Here is an 18,801-nt window from a genome sequence, read left to right as displayed (position 1 = left end):
TTGCCTTGCATTACTACTTGCATGTATTAAGGTTTTATTTAATATGACTATCACATGCATCTATGTATTAGGCTGCATATACCTTTATACTTGATAGTATGCTGCTTATAATATGTTTTTACATTCTTTATGGAATGAAGTTATTTTAATTTTTAATTTTCAATAGAATATGTATACACTATTGTCTATTTTAGATGTCAATGATACTATGTTTATATATTTAGTTTTCAAATTTTGTTTTATGGCGCTTCTGCTTTAAAAGTTGGTTGATTAATTAACATGCAGATATTTAAAGCACATGGCTATTGTGCCTTTTGTTTGTGATCTGAAGAAGCTACTAGTTAGTGAAAGCGCTTATCGTGGTTCATCTGTGCAATAAACTGATTTATCTGTTTCAGAAGACCGGATTGCTTGGATTTTCTACACATTGGATGTTATTTCTCACTCTGTCGACGCTTGCTTGAGTTATTTACCTACTTATTTATCTGTTTATAAGCAAGCGTGCTGTGGCAGTAACCAGCATTTTTATTTATATTCTAACGTTGTTTATACATCTTTCATTATATATTTTAAATTAAGTTTACGCAAAAAAATCCTGAACTCTACCAACAATTTACCTATTTCTACCTTGTTAGATGGAATAAAATTAAAACCCTTTTTCAAAATGTTATTACATGATTCAGAAAGATAGTTGTCACTTAAATTAACAATAGTCAATGAATAGTCATTGTTTTCAAAGTGTGTTGTTACCATATATCAACTTGTAGAAAATTACAACACTTTGTGCATATGTTTTTAATACAGTGGAAGGAGGGAGACGTGGTAGAAGAAAAGTGGTTTGTGGTTATAAAAAACAGAAATGGTTGAAGAAAATCTAGAAGGGGACTAATGAGAGAGAGAGAGAAGGTGGGAAAGCTGGAGGGCAGAATAAATGAGAATATAATGTCATGCGGTAGCGTTGTCACCTCACAGTAAGACGCTGTCCAGTTTGATTCTCAGCTAGAGCGTCTTCTGCGTGGAGACATGCGTGAATGGGCATGCCTTCGTTGAAGGTTGTGCCCCAGGGCTGGCAACTCGGCATGTAAAAATCAACTACCAATCATTAGTGGACCGGAGTTCCGCTGTGGCGACCCCTAACCGGGAAAAGCCGAAAGACACAACAACTAGAATATCATTTTATTTACATGTTAACCAGGTAAACCAATTAGGCCCAAAAGCAACTTTTCATGGGGCAACCTCAAAGCAATATTTGAAATAACTTGATCAAAGTTATACAGTAGGCAAATTGAGATATAGGAGATTGAAACCAGAACCTCCAGGTACACAAGAAGAAGCCAATTAGTAGTGTATAGCTGTAATCCCTAATACTGAATTGCCAGTATTGTTTGGTAGCAGCAACGGTAAACTAAAGGAATTTCTAATTATTTAATCTCAACTGTTAAGATTGTCTAATCCTATGACAGGAATAGACCCCATTACTAATTCAGGGCATAATTAAAGTAAGAATAGCTGTTGCATAGGATTGACAATGTATTATAAGGGTATAATGCTACTTTATATTGGGTAGGGCAACACTAGATTTTAAAGAAAAGTTTTCAGAAAGCTCTCTGATAAAAAGCACACCTGGTCTCTTTAAAAAAACATAAAACTGAAGCACAAAATGCTGAGTTTAATGTATTTATTTATTTTACATTCAGGTGTCTAATCTTGAGTCATTTCCATCTTTCTAGAAACTGTTTGCATGCAAGTCCAGAAGGATATTTGCCAGTTTATTGCAGGGGGCTGGGTTTGATGTATATCACCATCTTTTAACAGTAATTAGATGGTGTAGTTCATCATATCATCCTATTTTAAGGCCTTGCCAGTATTTTGTAAGTTGTTACCATGGAGCATTTTGGCCGATAAGCTGATGTCCTTGTTTTTTCATATACCGTGTTCATCATCATCATTGCCCCCCTTTTCTCATTTTCTACATGAGGCTGGGGTGTTGTGTCACCTGTTGCTTCTTTCTCAATTCAAAGTCAGTCTCCCACTTTGACAGTCATGCCTGAATGTCACAAGTTTTCTCACACAATCCGTCCATCTCTTTGCTGGACGCCCTCTGTTTCTCTTGCCTTCTTTCTGTCTGTACCAAATCTTCTTCACCAGATTTTCTTCTGCTTTCCAGTACATGCACCCAAATGACTGCAGTCTGTCCTCTTTGACCTTCTCTGCAATTGACTCTACAAGTTCTTCTGCTCTGATGTGCTCAGTTTTTTCATCTGTCCTGCAGTGTGCATCCTACTACCTGTCTCAGACACCTGATCTGTGTTGCTCGTCAGGTCAGGACAAAACAGACGAGCATCATGGGTTCTTGTTCAAGCAGCTTTATTGTATACAAACACATCACAAATGAGATTAAGCAACTTTAACTTATAAACAAACTAGCTATCATGTACGTAGATGGTAACACTCTGGCTGCAGCTTCAAAATGGCACTGAAGCTAACACATGCTTGGTATTTACACACACGCACATATTATGTCTTGGAAATGCTTCTTAAAGGTACAGCACACCTGTTATTCTAGATCCTCCCTCTGAGAAAATGAGTTAGGCATTATCGCTGATATTAATGAATATGCAGCTTACACAAAAATGATTTTCATCATGCAATTATACAACACTAGATACATATATACAACTATGTCCAAGTTGCTGTGTATTTCACACTAGACTTTGAAATGCAACCATATTGTTTGACATAAAATATGGGATCTGGATTAGCAACTGGGATTGTCTCTGCTGACTGTTCAATCTTAGGAACACTGGAATCATCTGCTGGAACATTATCAGGAATCAAGACATGTTCTAGAACAGGAACATCATCTGGACTGGTCTGAGAGTTATGAATCTTTATCACAGGCACGATGCTGCGATATCAGTTCTGCTACAGGAAGAAGATACCTGCGATTTCTCCTGTACTCCACACCCTCGGATTTAACAAAATAGGACCTCGGCTCTGCACCCATACTCATTACTTGACCAATCCAGTTGAAACCTTTTGCTGTTTGTATCCTCACTGTCTCGCCTTTTTCCAATGGATGAAGAAATCTGCTCGACCTGTCTTAGCTGGACTTTTGAAAAGAATGCTTTCTAGATAATCGGGCTTTTGATTGCTTGGTTGTTCTTAGCTTTAAGCCTCAATAAACTAGAACTGATAGGCAATATTGTTCTGGTTTGCCTAAACAGAAGTCTCTGAGCAGGTGAGCCAAGTATATTGTTATGGGGTATGTTTCTGAGATTGATTAAATTCAAAAAAACATTGATATTATCACGCTTTAACTTCTCAAGTAATTGCTTTGCACTCTGTACTGCACATTCAGAAAGACCATTTGATCGTAGATAATCTGGACTACTAGTAACATGTATGAAGTCCCATTCTCTGGCAAATTTCTGTAACAATTGACTTGTGAATTGTGTACCATTGTCAGAGATTGATTTCTGTGGACTGCCTTGGACTGAGAAATGACGTTTCAACTTAGTAGTAGTGAGATTAGGTAGTAGATCGATCTCAAACCAATTTGAATAAGAGTCTACCAAGTAATGTTGATTGTTCCACTCAGATATATCAGTAGCTAGAACTGACCAAGATAGATCAGGAATTTGACTTAGCTGAAGTGGCTGTCTTTGCAAATGTGCTTTAGTATTATTGCACACTGAACAGGAAGAAAGTACGTTATCAATGTCTTTTGCTAGAAAAATCCAAAATACTAGTCCTCTCGCCCTTCTCTTAGTAGATTCGGAATCCAGGTCACAACAATGCAAAACCTGGATATATTCTCATTGCAAGGAAGCAGGAACAACAATTTTAGGACCATTGAAAATAATGCCATTTTTCATCAACAACTCATCTCTTCTAGTGGTACAATAGATTTGTGTTGACAGCCATCCAACACAGCTATAGTGATTGAGCTTCTGCAAAACTGGATCAGTCATTGTATGATTTCTTAACTCTTCAAGTCTTGTGGTAGAAAAATGACACACTTTCATGACATCAAGGTCAAAATCCTCTGCATTAAGCTGTTCCATTGTATTTCTGGGCGATCTGGATAAGGTATCAGCCAGATGAAGAAGTTTGCCTTTCATATAAACTATTTTGAAGTTGTACTTTTGCAATTTAAGCATCATTCTTTGTAATCTCACTGGAGCTGAATGCATGGGCCTCTTTAAAATAGTAAGCAAAGGTTGATGATCAGTATTAATCTGGATTTCTCGACCATAGATATAATCATGAAACTTGGAACCTGCAAACAGTATTGGCAAAAGTTCTTTCTCAATCTGAGCATATTGCATCTCAGTCTGGGTAATATTCTAAGTGCGAAGGCTACTGGCCTGCCTTCTTGAAGAATAACTGCACCTAAACCAAACTTCGAAGCATCACAGGAAAGATTCACTGGTTTGTTGACATCATAGTATCTTAATATTGGTGGGGTAGCAATTTTCTGGTTAAGAATCTCAAATGCTCTCTGATGCTGGTCTAGCCATGACCAAGTAACATTTTTATGTGTGAGCTCTCTCAAAGGTGCTGTCAACTCACTGAAGTCTGGTATAAACTTGCCTAAGTAATTGACCATACCAAGTAAACACTGTAGAGCTTGCACATTATCTGGTGTTAACATTTCAAGATTGGTGAATTGTTTGGATGGGTCTGGTCTCAAGCCAATATTTGTAAACAAATGACCTACATATGTAACTTCTGGTAGTCTGAATTTGCACTTCAGAGGGTTGAGCTTTAAGTTCACTTCACATGCTCTGTCTAGAACATTCTTAAGATTTTTGTCATGCTCTGCCTCACCATTGCCTCCAACCAATATATCATCTACTATTATGGCACAAGGATAACCCCAAAAATATTTGCTCCATTGCATGCTGAAAGACTTCAATTTTCAAAATGTATTCCAAATGGCATCCTAAAGAATCTATATCTTCCAAATGGGGTACTGAATACAGTCAGTAATGAATATTTACAATCAAGCATGAGTTGCCAAAATGAGCTCTTTGCATATAAGAAAGAAAAAACAGTGCATTCTGTATCAGGGCTGCAACCTCTTTGACTGTATGCATAGGATGATATGGTCTCTCCAATGCTTTGTTCAAATCACTTGGGTCAATGCCTATTCTGATTTCATTTGAGCCTTTTTTATGAGCTGCTACCATGGATGACACCCATTTGGTAGGTTCTGTAATTGGACAAATTACACCTTGTTGCACCATTTTGTCCAACTGAGCTTTGACTTTTTGCTGCATAGCTATCAGAACTCTTTTTTCTGGTCTGGTCACTGGACAGATTTCTGGGTCTAATTTCATGGAATACACAACTGGAAGTTTGCCCAACTTGTCATCAAAATCATCTGCATACTCTGAAAAAATAGTGTTGGTGAAGCTGGAACTAGGACATATGCCTATCTGATGAACTTCCTTAGTTAAAGAAATCAGATTCATTTTCAAACTGTCTGAGACCCAACAATGACTGCACAGGTCTTCAAACCACATAGAACATAGGCTATAACAGTTCTAGACCACATAACATGAAAGCACTGAGCCTTCGGTTTGAATTTCTTCACCTCCATAAGCAACAAGTTTTGTACAACTAGTCACATTTACTTGTTCACCAGCTCTGACCCTTGCAAAAGTATCTGCAGACATGACATTACATTTTGAACCAGTGTCTACTTTAAGTTTGGTGGGTTTACCATTGATCCATACACTTAATTTCTTGCCAATAAATCTACTGCATCAATCTTTTCACCAATTACTGACACACCTTTGTATAGAAAGCAGACCGTTGCAGGTCTGTTTGATTAACTTCCTTTTTGAAGTGACCCTGCTTTGTAACTGTGTGAGGCTTACTCGATTTACAAAATCTTTAAAAATGGTTCCATTTCTTACACTTGTGACATTGCTGGCCAAATGATATGCATTTTCACTTCTGAATTCATGGTTGGCACCACAATTACGGCAGTTAGCAATAAAGCTTGATTTGGGTTTTGCTGATTCACTGTCATGCTGTACTGAGCAACATTTGTTTTGTACTAGGTATCCTCGGTTCGACACTGAGTATGTTCCGCTAACTGAAATGGTCTTGGAATGTGCCAGAAGACTATGGGTTTTACCTAGAGGTCCCACAGGGGCTGCTGCTGCCATGTGCTTAGGCCTACTTTGTCTGTCACATGTTGCATGCTGTCTACATTAGCTCTAGAGCCTATTGAAACCATGCTCTTATCACTGACAAGCATATTTGTGTGCCTTTCTATAACTTCATGAATCTGACAAATCTCAATGCCTTTACTCAGTGTTAAATCACTGTCTATCTCATAGCAGCATAATTAATACCACACACGAGTCTCTCCTTTATTAACTCATCCTTTACATCACCAAACCTACATGTTTTAGCTTTGTTTCTCAGGTTGGTAATATAAGCTGCAAAGGTTTCTCCTTGCTTTTGATCTCTCATGTAAAACAAATGCATCTCTAATGTAACATTTGTTTGGGGGTTAAACATTTCTCTGAATTTGCGCTTCAAACACTTGGGGTCTTCTCTTGATTCAGCCTGCGCAACAACATGAGTTTCTCCTTCACCTTCATACACTGCTAATGCATAGACAAATGAATGCTCCCTTTCAATGGCTTCTGACCCTGCTAGGTTCAGCAAAATGAATGCCCTTGTGCATATATATTTATCAGAATAAGCTGCTTGTATAAATATATCGTATTCTTGCTGAAATATTCTCCAGTTCTCTGCAATATTGTGATCAAACACAAGTGGTTGTGGCTTGCAAAATCAGTCTGCCATATTAACATATCTCAGTGAAGACTCTTGCAAATATGCATGAACACGCACACTTGTACATATATGTATACATGTGCTTGAAATTTATGCCAGTACTTGTAACAACACAACGAGCCTTTGTATAACTGAATTTCACAAAATAAGTTTCATGGGCACTGTAACACTTTGAAATCTCTTTATTGTAAAAACCATTTGCTTTGAAATTACTTTGCTATATGAGCCATTTATCTTGTAATGGCTTTAATGCTAAAGTAATTTATCATCATTATTTTACTGTACAAGCCTTTATCTTGTAAATGCTTTAATGCCAAAGTCATTTATCATCATGTTAAGAAACATTTTGAACTGCACAATGGGAATAAAGTGGGCAATAGAAACTGAGGGCAAGAAACATTTCAAAGTAACTATACGTTACAAATACACTAGCTCAAATTAACAGCACTTAATGAATAAACTATCTCGAAGTAATTGCACCTTGCAAATAAGCTATCTTGAATTAATGGTACTCTGTGAATAAACTGTTTTGAAGTAATTGCACTTTGCAAGTGTACTGTGCAGAAGAAGCACAAAGTGAGAAACACCTCAAAGTAACTGCGCTTTGCGAATAAACAGTACACAGCACACTGAAATTTCCCTAAAATGGCTGCACTTTGCCAAACAACTCTATACAGTGCACGAGACTGTCTGTAATGGTGGCACTGTGCAAATAGACACACCCAGGCACAAGAAACTTTTGAAATGGCTGATCTTGACTGCACTTCATGAAATAGTTCCATTTTGTATACAACAAACTCTTTAGAATAAATGCAGAGTAATAAGCATGTAATGTAAACACTTTTACACACTTTGAAACACTTCAAACAACCCTAGTTATGCTAGTCAACGCTTCAATCAATGCGGAGTAGCAATTCGTGCCAAAACACAGTAATTTGCCAAAATACATGCAGTGAGCTTTGCTTTACTTAAACTCAACATGCCCTTTTCTGCCCTTTCTATTATAGTCGTTTTGCTCAGTGAATCTCTTAATGTGCCCTTTATGCCCTTTTGTTATATTCTTTTAGCTCATTTAATCTCTTTTCATGCCCATTATACTTTTTTGTGGTCATTTCAACTCTAAACATGCTCGTTTCACTTTAGACATGCTCATTTTACAATTCTGAGGTAATTCTGAAACCCTCTATGTACTTTTCTAATGCTCGTTTTATCAAATAACTCAGTTTCAAACATTTCATTTGATTGATGAGCTCTTTTATGCTTCTCGTTTGCTTAATAAATATTTCTGTGCTAATTGTTTGCTTAACAATATGTTTTGTGCCCTTGTAATGCTCCATTTTACCTGTTTTAATAAATAAATCATTCATGTGTGTTCTCTTTACCTTTGACTTGTTTCTGGCCCTTTTTTGCTCCGGGTTCTTTTAGTTTGCCTTCGCCATTACCTCTGCACATCGTGGCTCTGAAGAATAGTCTTTGCCATCCTGGTTCTGACACCATGTTGCTTGCCAGGTCAGGACAAAACAGGTGAGCATCGTGGGTTCTTCTTCAAGCAGCTTTATTGTATACGGACACATCATAAATGAGATTAAGCAACTTTAACTTATAAACAAACTAGCTATCATGTACATAGATGTTAACACTCTGGCTGCAACTTCAAAATGGCACTGAAGCTAACAAGTGCTTGGTATTTATACACACACACATATCTTGAAAATACCTCTTAAAGGTACAGCACATCTGTTATTCTACAATCTGCATCACCTCTAGCTTCTTCAGCTGCTCTGCCTTCACTGCACAGGTGTCTGCTATATAATAATAATACTGGTTTCACCACTATTTTGTACACCTTACATTTCAGTTTCTTTGGCATTCTTCTGCCATATACTACCCCTAACACTCTGTGCCATTTGGCTGCAGCCCCCTAATTATAGCTTTGACTTCCTCATTTTAACTTCCCTTCTTCCCAACCACCCCTTCCAGATGCTTGAAGCTGTTAACATTCTCCACTATTTTCTCTTCTATCTCAGTTCTCGGTTTCTTCTGATTTTCCCCATTTGCTTCCATTACAACTGTTTTATCTGTACTCAGGTTCATGCAATGTGCTTTCAGCTTTGCACTCCATTCCACTATCATTTGCTGAAGTCCTTGTTCAGAGCCTTGCCTATAATGCCACATCTTCTGTATGCAGCAGTTTTGTTGATTTGCCCCCGCCAGCCTTTTTGCTAATGTAGTTCATCACCAGTATGGAGAGCAGTGGGCTCATAGTTGAACACTGATGCACACCACTACCACTGGGAACCCCTTTGTAAATCTAAATATGACTTATGTTATTGGCTCCTTGTACATAACCTGCACTAATTCTACTTCAAACCATCACAGGACTACCCAAATCAGATTTCTTAGAACCTTGATATATGCTTTACCAAAGTCTAGGAATGTCCAGTTGAACTCTTTCCTCATCTCTAATTTTTTTCTCAACTATCTGTCTCACTCGCCTACCATGTTAGAGGTACTATATTTTGTTGGAGCAAAAGTAATGGTCGTTAATTAGTATAACTTAACCTATACACTGCATTACTATGAGATTGTTAAAAAAAACTCTGAGGCAAAAGTAACTGTTCTTTTCTAGTTCTTATCCCATCCTTTGCTAGTGTTTTGCTAGGTAATGTTCGGTGAGTGACATATGTACAGCAGAATGTAAGAAAGAAAGTAATATGCACGAATGAACACGTCTGAATGCAGAAATGATGAGGACGTAAATACAGACATGGATGAGCAGAAGACAATGAGTAAACGGAAAAATGGCCTATCTGCAAAATAAAAGTGAAGTGTGATGGAAGATGTGTCAGTAAGTGCCACTATAAGTCTGTGAGGTGTGTCGTAGGTAAGGTGACAGGAGTCTGATTTGGTTTAAATGAGTAGCTATTGGTTAAGTTGTGGGGAGCAGGCTTTATGTAAGTTTAAGAAGTATTTACAACATGATCTTTACAGCAGTACAGATGTTTACCACTTCTGAAGCATTTGCAACATGATCTTTACAGCAGGACAGATGTTTACCACTTCTGAAGTATTTACAACATGATGGGAGGGTGGCCTAATGGTTAAGGTGTTTGCATTACAAACACAAGGTGTAGGGTTTGAGTCTCACAAGAGATAATTGGCTAGGCTTACAATGACTCGCAAGAGCAGCTAGCCTAGTATGAACCTATCTTTACAGCAGGACAGATGTTTACCACTTCTGAAGTATTTGCAACTTGATCTTTACAGCAGGACAGATGTTTACCACTTCTGAAGTATTTACAACATGATCTTTACAGCAAGACAGATGTTTACCACTTCTGAAGTATTTACAACATGATCTTTACAGCAGGGCAGATGTTTACCACTTCTGAAGTATTTACAACATGATCTTTACAGCAGGACAGATGTTTACCACTTCTGAAGTATTTACAACATGATCTTTACAGCAGGACGGATGTTTACCACTTTTAAGTGCAAAATGTGATCTGTACAGCAGGACATATTTCTGCTGTGCTAAGTGCAAGAGAGGATAGGTTTTAGCTAGCAACAACCTGATCAAAAGAATGGATCCAGCAGTGAGAAGACTTCCAGCTCACTTACATTTAACTTCAGCTAGCCTGTTTTTTTTTTCAGAATCACTTCTTGCTCTTTACAGTTCCCATTACGAAACATAAGATCTTTTGAATGTTTAAAATTGCCTGCCTTGATCTTGACTGGACTGATATCACTGTGATTTACTAACACTTTTAATGCTGTTTACCAAATTACAATATAAGCTGTATGTAGTTCCTCACATTGTTTTATTTAGGTATTCTTACCAGCTAGCAGATTGATTATTTTTACTGTAAGCCTTGAGACATAGCTAGAAATAGTTTATTTGGTCCAGTCCAGCCACATCAATAAAAGAAAAAAATAAATATTAGTAAATAAGTAAATAATAAATAAGCATGACAGAAACATGTACAGACTATTTGAATGATAATCTTAAAAACTACATCTGTAGCAGCTCACAAAGGTCAGTTTGCTTATGTTTTTTTGCTTTCTAACTGGTGAACAGAACAGATGTCCCCTGCTTTTGTTTGCTGCTGTGTGTTTTACATCTTACTACAGTATAACTTAAAGTTAAATGGTAAAATGATGGAATATTGCATCACAGGAGTGTCCTGTTCTGCTTGTTTAATATTTTATTTATTTTATAGTAGGACGTTACTACAGTATAACTTAAAGTTAAATGGTAAAATGATGGAATATTGCATCACAGGAGTGTCCTGTTCTGCTTGTTTAATATTTTATTTATTTTATAGTAGGGCGTTACTACAGTATAACTTAAAGTGAAATGGTAAAATGATGCAGAATTGCATCACAGGAGTGTCCTGTTCTGCTTGTTTAATATTTTATTTATTTTATAGTAGGACGTTACTACAGTATAACTTAAAGTTAAATGGTAAAATGATGGAATATTGCATCACAGGAGTGTCCTGATGTCCTTCAAGGATGCATCTGCAGTCCTAACATATGGGTTGTCCTGCCTCAGGCAGCCCTTCGGTCGGCCGGATTCCAAAGTCTGGGTCTGGCCTCGGCTGATGTCGCACTTCACCCGACTTCATAGCTGCTGTCAATTGGGTATAAAGGCATCAGCCGACGCCATTTTCCCCAGTCTTTCTTGCCGCATGGCGCCCGAAGCAGAAGCTGTTCGCAAGTGCTGGTCGGTCAGAACCAGAGATTACTACTACCGAAGACTTCTAAAAAGCTAAGTACCCCGTTGGGGACTCTTTCTTGCCTCAGCCGATGTCAGAAAAAGTAAATAACTGTTTAACTTGTGGGAAACAAATACCTCATAAGGATTTCCACTCTTACTGCCTTCCTTGCTTAGGCCCAGACCACGACGTAGCAGCTTGTCTAGCCTGTGCTTCCTTCAACCGACGGACACTTAGACGTCGGTCGGAGTTTGCAGAGGAGTTTTTCGGCCCCGCTTTTGCTTACAACATGCCGTCGGAGACTCCGACTTCACAATTAGCTAAGAAGCGTAAGGAAAAGGACCGACATTCGCGGTCCGCGGTTTCGGCCGAAACAGCAGTTAAGCCAACCGCGAGTGTCTCGGTTTCGGCTGAAACCGAGTCCTCGGTTCTTCCTTCGGCCGAAAGCATGCCTCCAACCGAGGCCTCATCCAGCATGGCTGAATCTGCTACTGAATTTCCACCTGCTGTTGCAGGTTCTCAGGATTTATCAGATACTATTCCCTTAGACATATCTACTCCTGCACGTGGAGCTGCTAGGCCCCCTGCATCCATGTCTATCAAGGCTTTCTCTAGGGCTAAAGCAGCTAAATCTTCTAAGGCCTTGCCTGCTAAAACCCCCTCACACAGGCCTAGCTCCAGTACCCAAATGCTTAGCCTGGCAGAGGATCTCATTTCTTTGATCAGGGGATCCCAACCTCACCCTGACAGGGCCTCTCACCCCCCTCCAGAGAAGAAGCCTAGAGCAGAGCCCCCTGAGCCAGTTTCTACAGATTATTCCTCTGATTATTCAGAAAACTCAAATCCTCCAGAAGGCCCTTATTCTCCATATGAGGACTCTGACGCAGAAGACTCCATTCCTTCTGCCTCTCCTCCTGAGGAATTTTCTTTTGGGGAAACCTTGCATGCTATGAGAGAACAATTTCAATGGCAGGGCCAGGATTTTTCAGATTCTAGGAAAAGGCTTAGGACCTTTTTACATTTGCCACAGCATAGGCCTTTAGCCATTCCTCCAGTACTTACAGTTGTGGATGATGCATTTAATGATGCTTGTACTGCCCCTGACTCTCTTCCCCCGGCCCCTGCTAAGCCCGACAGATACTACAGGGTCCCGGACACACATTATCACTTGTATAAGGCTCCTATTGCAGATCCTGAAACTATTTCACAGGGCCCCAAAGCTGTAGCAGCTGCCTCTGCCAAAAACCCCCTCCCCTCTGAAAGAGAATCTAGAGTATTAGACAGATGGGGTAAAAAAGTTTATACTTCTGCTACTCTTTCGGCTAGGGCCTTAAACTGTCAATTCCACATGATTCAGTATCAGGAATTTTTGTTAGATCAGCTAACTAAAAAACTGTCCTCTCCTGAACCTATAGACCGTAAGTCCCTTCAGGATTTGGTACATAACACTCAGCAGGTCAGTAATCATTCCTTAAAATGCGGCTATGATGCACTGGAGGCTTCCTTTAGATCAGCTATGACTGGTACAGTGATCAGAAGGCATGCATGGTTAAAAGAGCAATCCTTACCAGACCATGTAAAGTCAAAGCTCCTAGATGCTCCCATGGAAAAAAACAGTTTGTTTGGCTCCCCTGCACAGCAAGTGTTAAAGAAGGTGGAAGAAAAAGCAAAATCTGTCCAAACAGTCAAGGATTTCTTACAGGTCCAGCCTCCGAGGTTTAGTAGGAATTGGCCTTCGAAGAATTGGTCCTTTCCAGACACCACCAGAGCACAGAGAGGCAGAAATGGGCGCCCAAGAGGCAGAGGTCAATCCAGAGGTGCCTACAGGGGACGTCAGTGGCAGCCTAACAACCAGAGAAGTACTGCCACAGATCCAGCCACTACCACTTCCACAGGACAGTCACAGTGACTTGGCTCTGATACCGCCTACCAAGGAACAACTAGAAGCACCCTTAGGCGGAAAGCTAGCCTTATTTTCAGTAAACTGGCATTACATTACAGGAGACAAATGGATTTTACAGACAATAGACAAAGGTTACAGGTTTCACTTCCATACTCTACCAAGGAAGAGAGGAATGCCAAACCTACCACCAAACCAAAAAACAAACGCTCTAGAACAAATCGACCACTTACTAAGAATGAGAGCTATAGAAAAGGTACCGTCTATGGAACAAGGACAAGGATTTTATTCCAGACTTTTCCTGGTACCAAGAAAAGAAAACCAATGGAGACCTATTCTCGACCTGTCCGCTCTGAACACATATCTCATTGTTCCAAAATTCAAGATGCTGACCCTACTGCAACTTCTTCCCATGCTGGGCAAGGAGTCTTGGCTGGTGACTCTAGATCTCAAGGAGGCATACCTGCATGTCCCCATATGACCAGATTGCAGAAGATACCTCAGATTTCTTGCAGGATCAGAGCATTATCAATTCTCAGCATTGCCTTTTGGCTTATCTACTGCGCCCAGAGTATTCACCAAATGCCTGGCATCAGTAATTGCTCATTGCAGGCTTCAGGGAATTCAAATTTATCCATACCTGGACGACTGCCTGTTACAAGCGGACAGCAAAGACAAATTAACAAAAGATTTGAAAAAGGTTATTCACCTGTTACAAGCCCTGGGATACACAGTCAACACAAAAAAGTCAAGGCTGATACCATCCCAAAGGATAACCTTCCTGGGTGCAGAACTGGACACATCAAACCAGATGGCATTCCTCACAGCAGAAAAACAGAAGCAACTACCACTCTATTTCATGGCATTAACAGCGCAGAACCAGCTTACAGCAAGGAAAGTCCTGCAAGCCCTGGGTTACATGGCATCCTGCATAATACTGATTCCACATGCCAGACTACATATGAGGAAGTTGCAATGGTACCTAAGGAATTTATGGTCTCAGCACAAGCACAGCCTAGAAGCCCAAATTCCAATAATTCCATGCCTGAAGCAAGAATTCCAGTGGTGGGCGCAGGCCTGTCAATTGAACAAAGGACTGCCTTTCCACAGGCCTCACCCAAGCCAGACTATCACCACGGACGCCTCAGACCTCAGTTGGGAGGCACACATGGTGGACAAGTGTATACAAGGCTTATGGACACAAGACCAGCTGCACCTACACATAAATCAAAAAGAGATGCTGGCAGTAAAACAGGCAATTCAGACATTCAGACCATTTCTACAACAGGGTCATTTGCTGATAAGGACGGACAACACCACAGTTATGTGGTATATCAACAAACAGGGAGGCACACATTCATATCCTCTATGCTGGATGGCAATGGACCTCTGGAATGTGGCCCTGAACCTCAACATTCAGCTCCAGGCCATATTTGTGCCAGGAAAAGAAAATATACTAGCAGGCATCTTAAGCAGAACTACCACGGATGCCCACGAATGGATGCTGCATCCAGACATCTTCAAATCCATTACAAAGAAATGGGGACTACCAGAAATAGACCTGTTCGCATCCCCACACAACCACCAATTGAGAAAATTCTGCACAAGGACATACCACCCACTTGCTTGGAAGGTGGACTCCCTATCCTTCATTTGGGAAAACCTGACAGCATATGCATTCCCACCTCTTCCTTTGATGCACAAAGTGCTACTGAAGATCAAAGAAGATCACCCAAGGATCATCCTGATAGCTCCAGACTGGCCAAGGCAGCATTGGTACCCGCTACTGAGGAGTATGTCTCGGGCACACGCATGGCCTCTACCTCTAGTTCCTTTACTGCTAACACAGAACAACTTCAAAATCCTGCATCCAAGCTTGAAAACACTGCAGCTAGCTGCTTGGAACATTACATAAAACAAAATAACCCAGATTTATCTCAGAGGGTTAAAGACATTATCCTAGAGGCTCGCAGACCCTCCACAAGGAAAACTTATTCAGCAAAATGGAAAAGATGCCTCATTTGGAGTGCAGCAAAAGGAGAAAATGTATCATTGGCAAACATAGCTAACATCCTGGAATATTTAGCAGAGCTTTTCCACAATGGCCTGTCTTACTCCTCCATTAAGATTCATGCATCAGCAATTTCAGCAGAATACAACATGGATCCTCCAGTCTTCTCTCATCCTCTACTCAGGCAGTTTCTGAGAGGAATTAAAAATGTAAAGCCTCCAAGGAAGCCACCTTTGCCTACATGGGACCTGAACTTTGTGTTAGAAAAGTTAACACTCCCCCCTTTTGAACCAGCAGCAACAGCAGAATTACAGTTCTTATCTTGGAAAACTGCTTTCCTGCTTGCAATCACTTCAGCAAGAAGGGTTTCTGAATTACAGGCATTAATGGCAGTACAGCCCTTCCTTATCTTCCATCAGGATAGAGTGTCCTTGAGAACTAATCCTACTTTTATGCCAAAGGTGGTCTCCAGTGTATCATTAAACCAAGCAATCCACCTACCAACATTCTTCCCCAACCCACAGAACAGGGGGGAAAGACTACTGCATACCTTGGATGTGCACAGGCAATTGCGCTACTACCTGGACAGAACCAAGAACAATAGAAAAACTGACCAGCTTCTGGCAGCATATGCAACAGGAATGGAAGGAAAAGCAATTTCAAAACAGACAATCTCAAAATGGATAGGAAATTGCATTAGATTTTGTTACTCTTTTCATGGAAAGACAACTCCAGAAAACATCAGACCTCACTCCACAAGGGCTACAGCCACTACTACAGCTTTCTTACGAGGAGTGGCTACCAAAGACATTTTAGAGGCTGCTACTTGGAGCTCCGTGCATACATTTGCCAAGCATTATAATCTACCTTTATACTCCAGATCCCGAGCAGGTTTTGCCACTGCTGTTTTGCAAGGGATCTTAACTACACCATAATCTTCTTAGTGCCTCCTCCCCCAGTTTGGCTATGGTATTCTACCCATATGTTAGGACTGCAGATGCATCCTTGAAGGACATAGTACAGTTTTGTACCTACCATAAATGTAGATGTCCGAGAGGTATGCATCTGCAGTCAGGATTACCCACCCTCCTTCCCCTCTGTGGTACTCCTAGGGTATTTGCCCATCTTGTAGCTAGCTGGGGGAATCTATTATGGTGTATTTGTTTGTATATATGTATATACATGTTTATTTTTATTTGCTCTCTACTGTTTGGAATCGTTTGCATTTATCCAAATTTAGACTTCCTAGAGGGCACCTGGCATCTGGGGCAAGAAACACTGAGGAAAATGGCATCGGCTGATGCCTTTATACCCAATTGACAGCAGCTATGACGTCGGGTGAAGTGCGACATCAGCCGAGGCCAGACCCAGACTTTGGAACTGCTGATCAAGGGCTGCCTGAGGCAGGACAACCCATATGTTAGGACTGCAGATGCATACCTCTCGGACATCTACATTTATGGTAGGTACAAAACTGTACTTTCTGCTTGTTTAATAATTTATTTTATAGTAGGACGTTACTACAGTATAACTTAAAGTTAAATGGTAAAATGATGTAGTATTGCATCACAGGAGTGTCCTGTTCTGCTCGTTTCATAATTTATTTATTTTACAGGAGGACAGCAACCAAGAAAGAAATGCAGGGCAGCAATCTAAGGTACTGATCACTTTTTTATTTTTTTTATTACAAGTTTGTGCAGTTTTATTTATTTATTAATTACATCCTGGATTATTGAACAGACCTGAAAAATGGTGTGAGTGCATGTGTGTGTGTGTGCTCGTGCCTGCATGCTTGAGTGTGTTTGTGTTTGTGTCGGTGTCTTCATATGTGTGAATAAGGGAGAGGGTAAGGTTGTTGGAGCAGACCCCTCATCTATAACTATTTGGAGGTGCATACCTATTTTCAGCCTTGATTTAGTCCTTCACATGATGTACCTATTTTTGGAGGTATGTTCTCTTTTCAAGCTTGATTTATTCCTTCATATGATTTTCAAACTCGCTCCCTGACATGCATGATTTTGAAGCTGTTCAATACACAGGACACCAGACTACATGACCAACATATTGATGCCGTTAGTAGTTTAAAGAAAGAGGACTCAAGTGTTACATCTCTCTTTTTCAGAATCAAAAAAAATGACTTAGTAAGGTTGATCTTTACATATTTCATTAAAGACTATAGATTTTACACTATCTTTGACAATATGCTTATATTTTTTGAATCGTCACTCAGTTTTTTTAAACTTGTCTTGGCAGTATCCTGCAGTCTTATAGGATGTGGGAAAAGTCATGTATGTGCTATTCAGTATTCAATTTTTATACTAATTAGGTAACCAGATTTTTGACTGGATGAATCTGCCTTTCTAGAGTTGTGCCTATCTTTGGTGTCTGCAGATTGAGAGGTATGTGTATTGTCAAGTGCACTGGAAACAGGCCAAGTTATTCATAAACATAATATGCATTGGCATATAGGCAGTGCATCTAGTACTGACGGCTCATGCTGTGAGCAAGTTTGTGATTCTTCAGGGGACATTACAATAGTCTGATAAATGTAGAGAAATTCGACTGTCCTAGAATCATTCTCCTGGACATACCACACACCGAGTGCAGTACACACCTATATTCCAGTCTTTAAATGTATCAGTGCTATAGTCATATGTATATTTACTTGTATAAAATAGCAGTTGTTTATATACTTTTGTCTCATTTGTTTGGTACTTATTTCTTCTTTATATTTCGTTCACCTGCTGCTATATATTGTGTTTGTGTTCCTCACTTCATTAATAGAATTCCTAAGGATATAGAAGGATTTTATAAGTTGTGTGTGAGAACCTGTAAAACTGGCTCATATATTAATTCAAGTCACCAAAGGCAGCAAATACTGATACCCTTAGCCATCTCTGCTTTTTATAGTACCAAATGACCATTTAAGATGTTTAGCCAGTGGTGATTATTACTAGCACACCCTGCACTAGTGTAACACAGAATAACAGCATGTGCATGTAATATGCTCCTGTTTCACTTCGGCTCGTGCCAGACTCTTTTCACATTTTCCCAGTATTGCAGATTGTTAAAATCACCTGCTCTCCATCTTACATACAGCCTTTTCAGTTCAGTAAGACAACCTTACCCACCAATGGTCACTGATGTTATACAACTGGGAGAAGCCACCAAAGACTACATCTTAGTTAACCACAGCATTACCAGCTCAGTATTGTGGATGTAGCAGATGTGTATGACTGTGACAGCATTTTATTGTTTGGTAGTTCTGTGACATCTACTCAGAGATGGTAGGTTGCTGTGAGATTGCGAACACCATTGTTTGTCTCTGCTCTGACTCAAGGCTAGAGCCA

At 39.9% G+C, this 18,801-nt stretch overlaps 1 protein-coding gene across 3 annotated transcripts in view; it reads left to right on the top strand.

The window, feature by feature from the left end:
* The window catches only part of LIMD2 (LIM domain containing 2), a 474,609-nt gene that overhangs the window by 415,544 nt on the left and 40,264 nt on the right, over positions 1-18,801 (top strand). For all 3 annotated transcript variants that reach the window (XM_044055198.1, XM_044055197.1, XM_044055200.1), the window contains exon 3: positions 17,067-17,108. In XM_044055198.1, coding sequence (XP_043911133.1) covers positions 17,067-17,108 — 42 coding nt within the window. The remainder of the gene's footprint in view (positions 1-17,066; positions 17,109-18,801) is intronic.

The sequence above is a fragment of the Protopterus annectens genome, chromosome 13.part0 (genome assembly GCF_019279795.1).
Source record: "Protopterus annectens isolate FY-2018-M chromosome 13.part0, PAN1.0, whole genome shotgun sequence".
Taxonomy (NCBI): Eukaryota; Metazoa; Chordata; order Ceratodontiformes; family Protopteridae; genus Protopterus; species Protopterus annectens.
The sequence above is the reverse complement of the archived record's forward strand: the minus strand, read 5'-3'. Positions and strand labels throughout refer to the sequence as shown.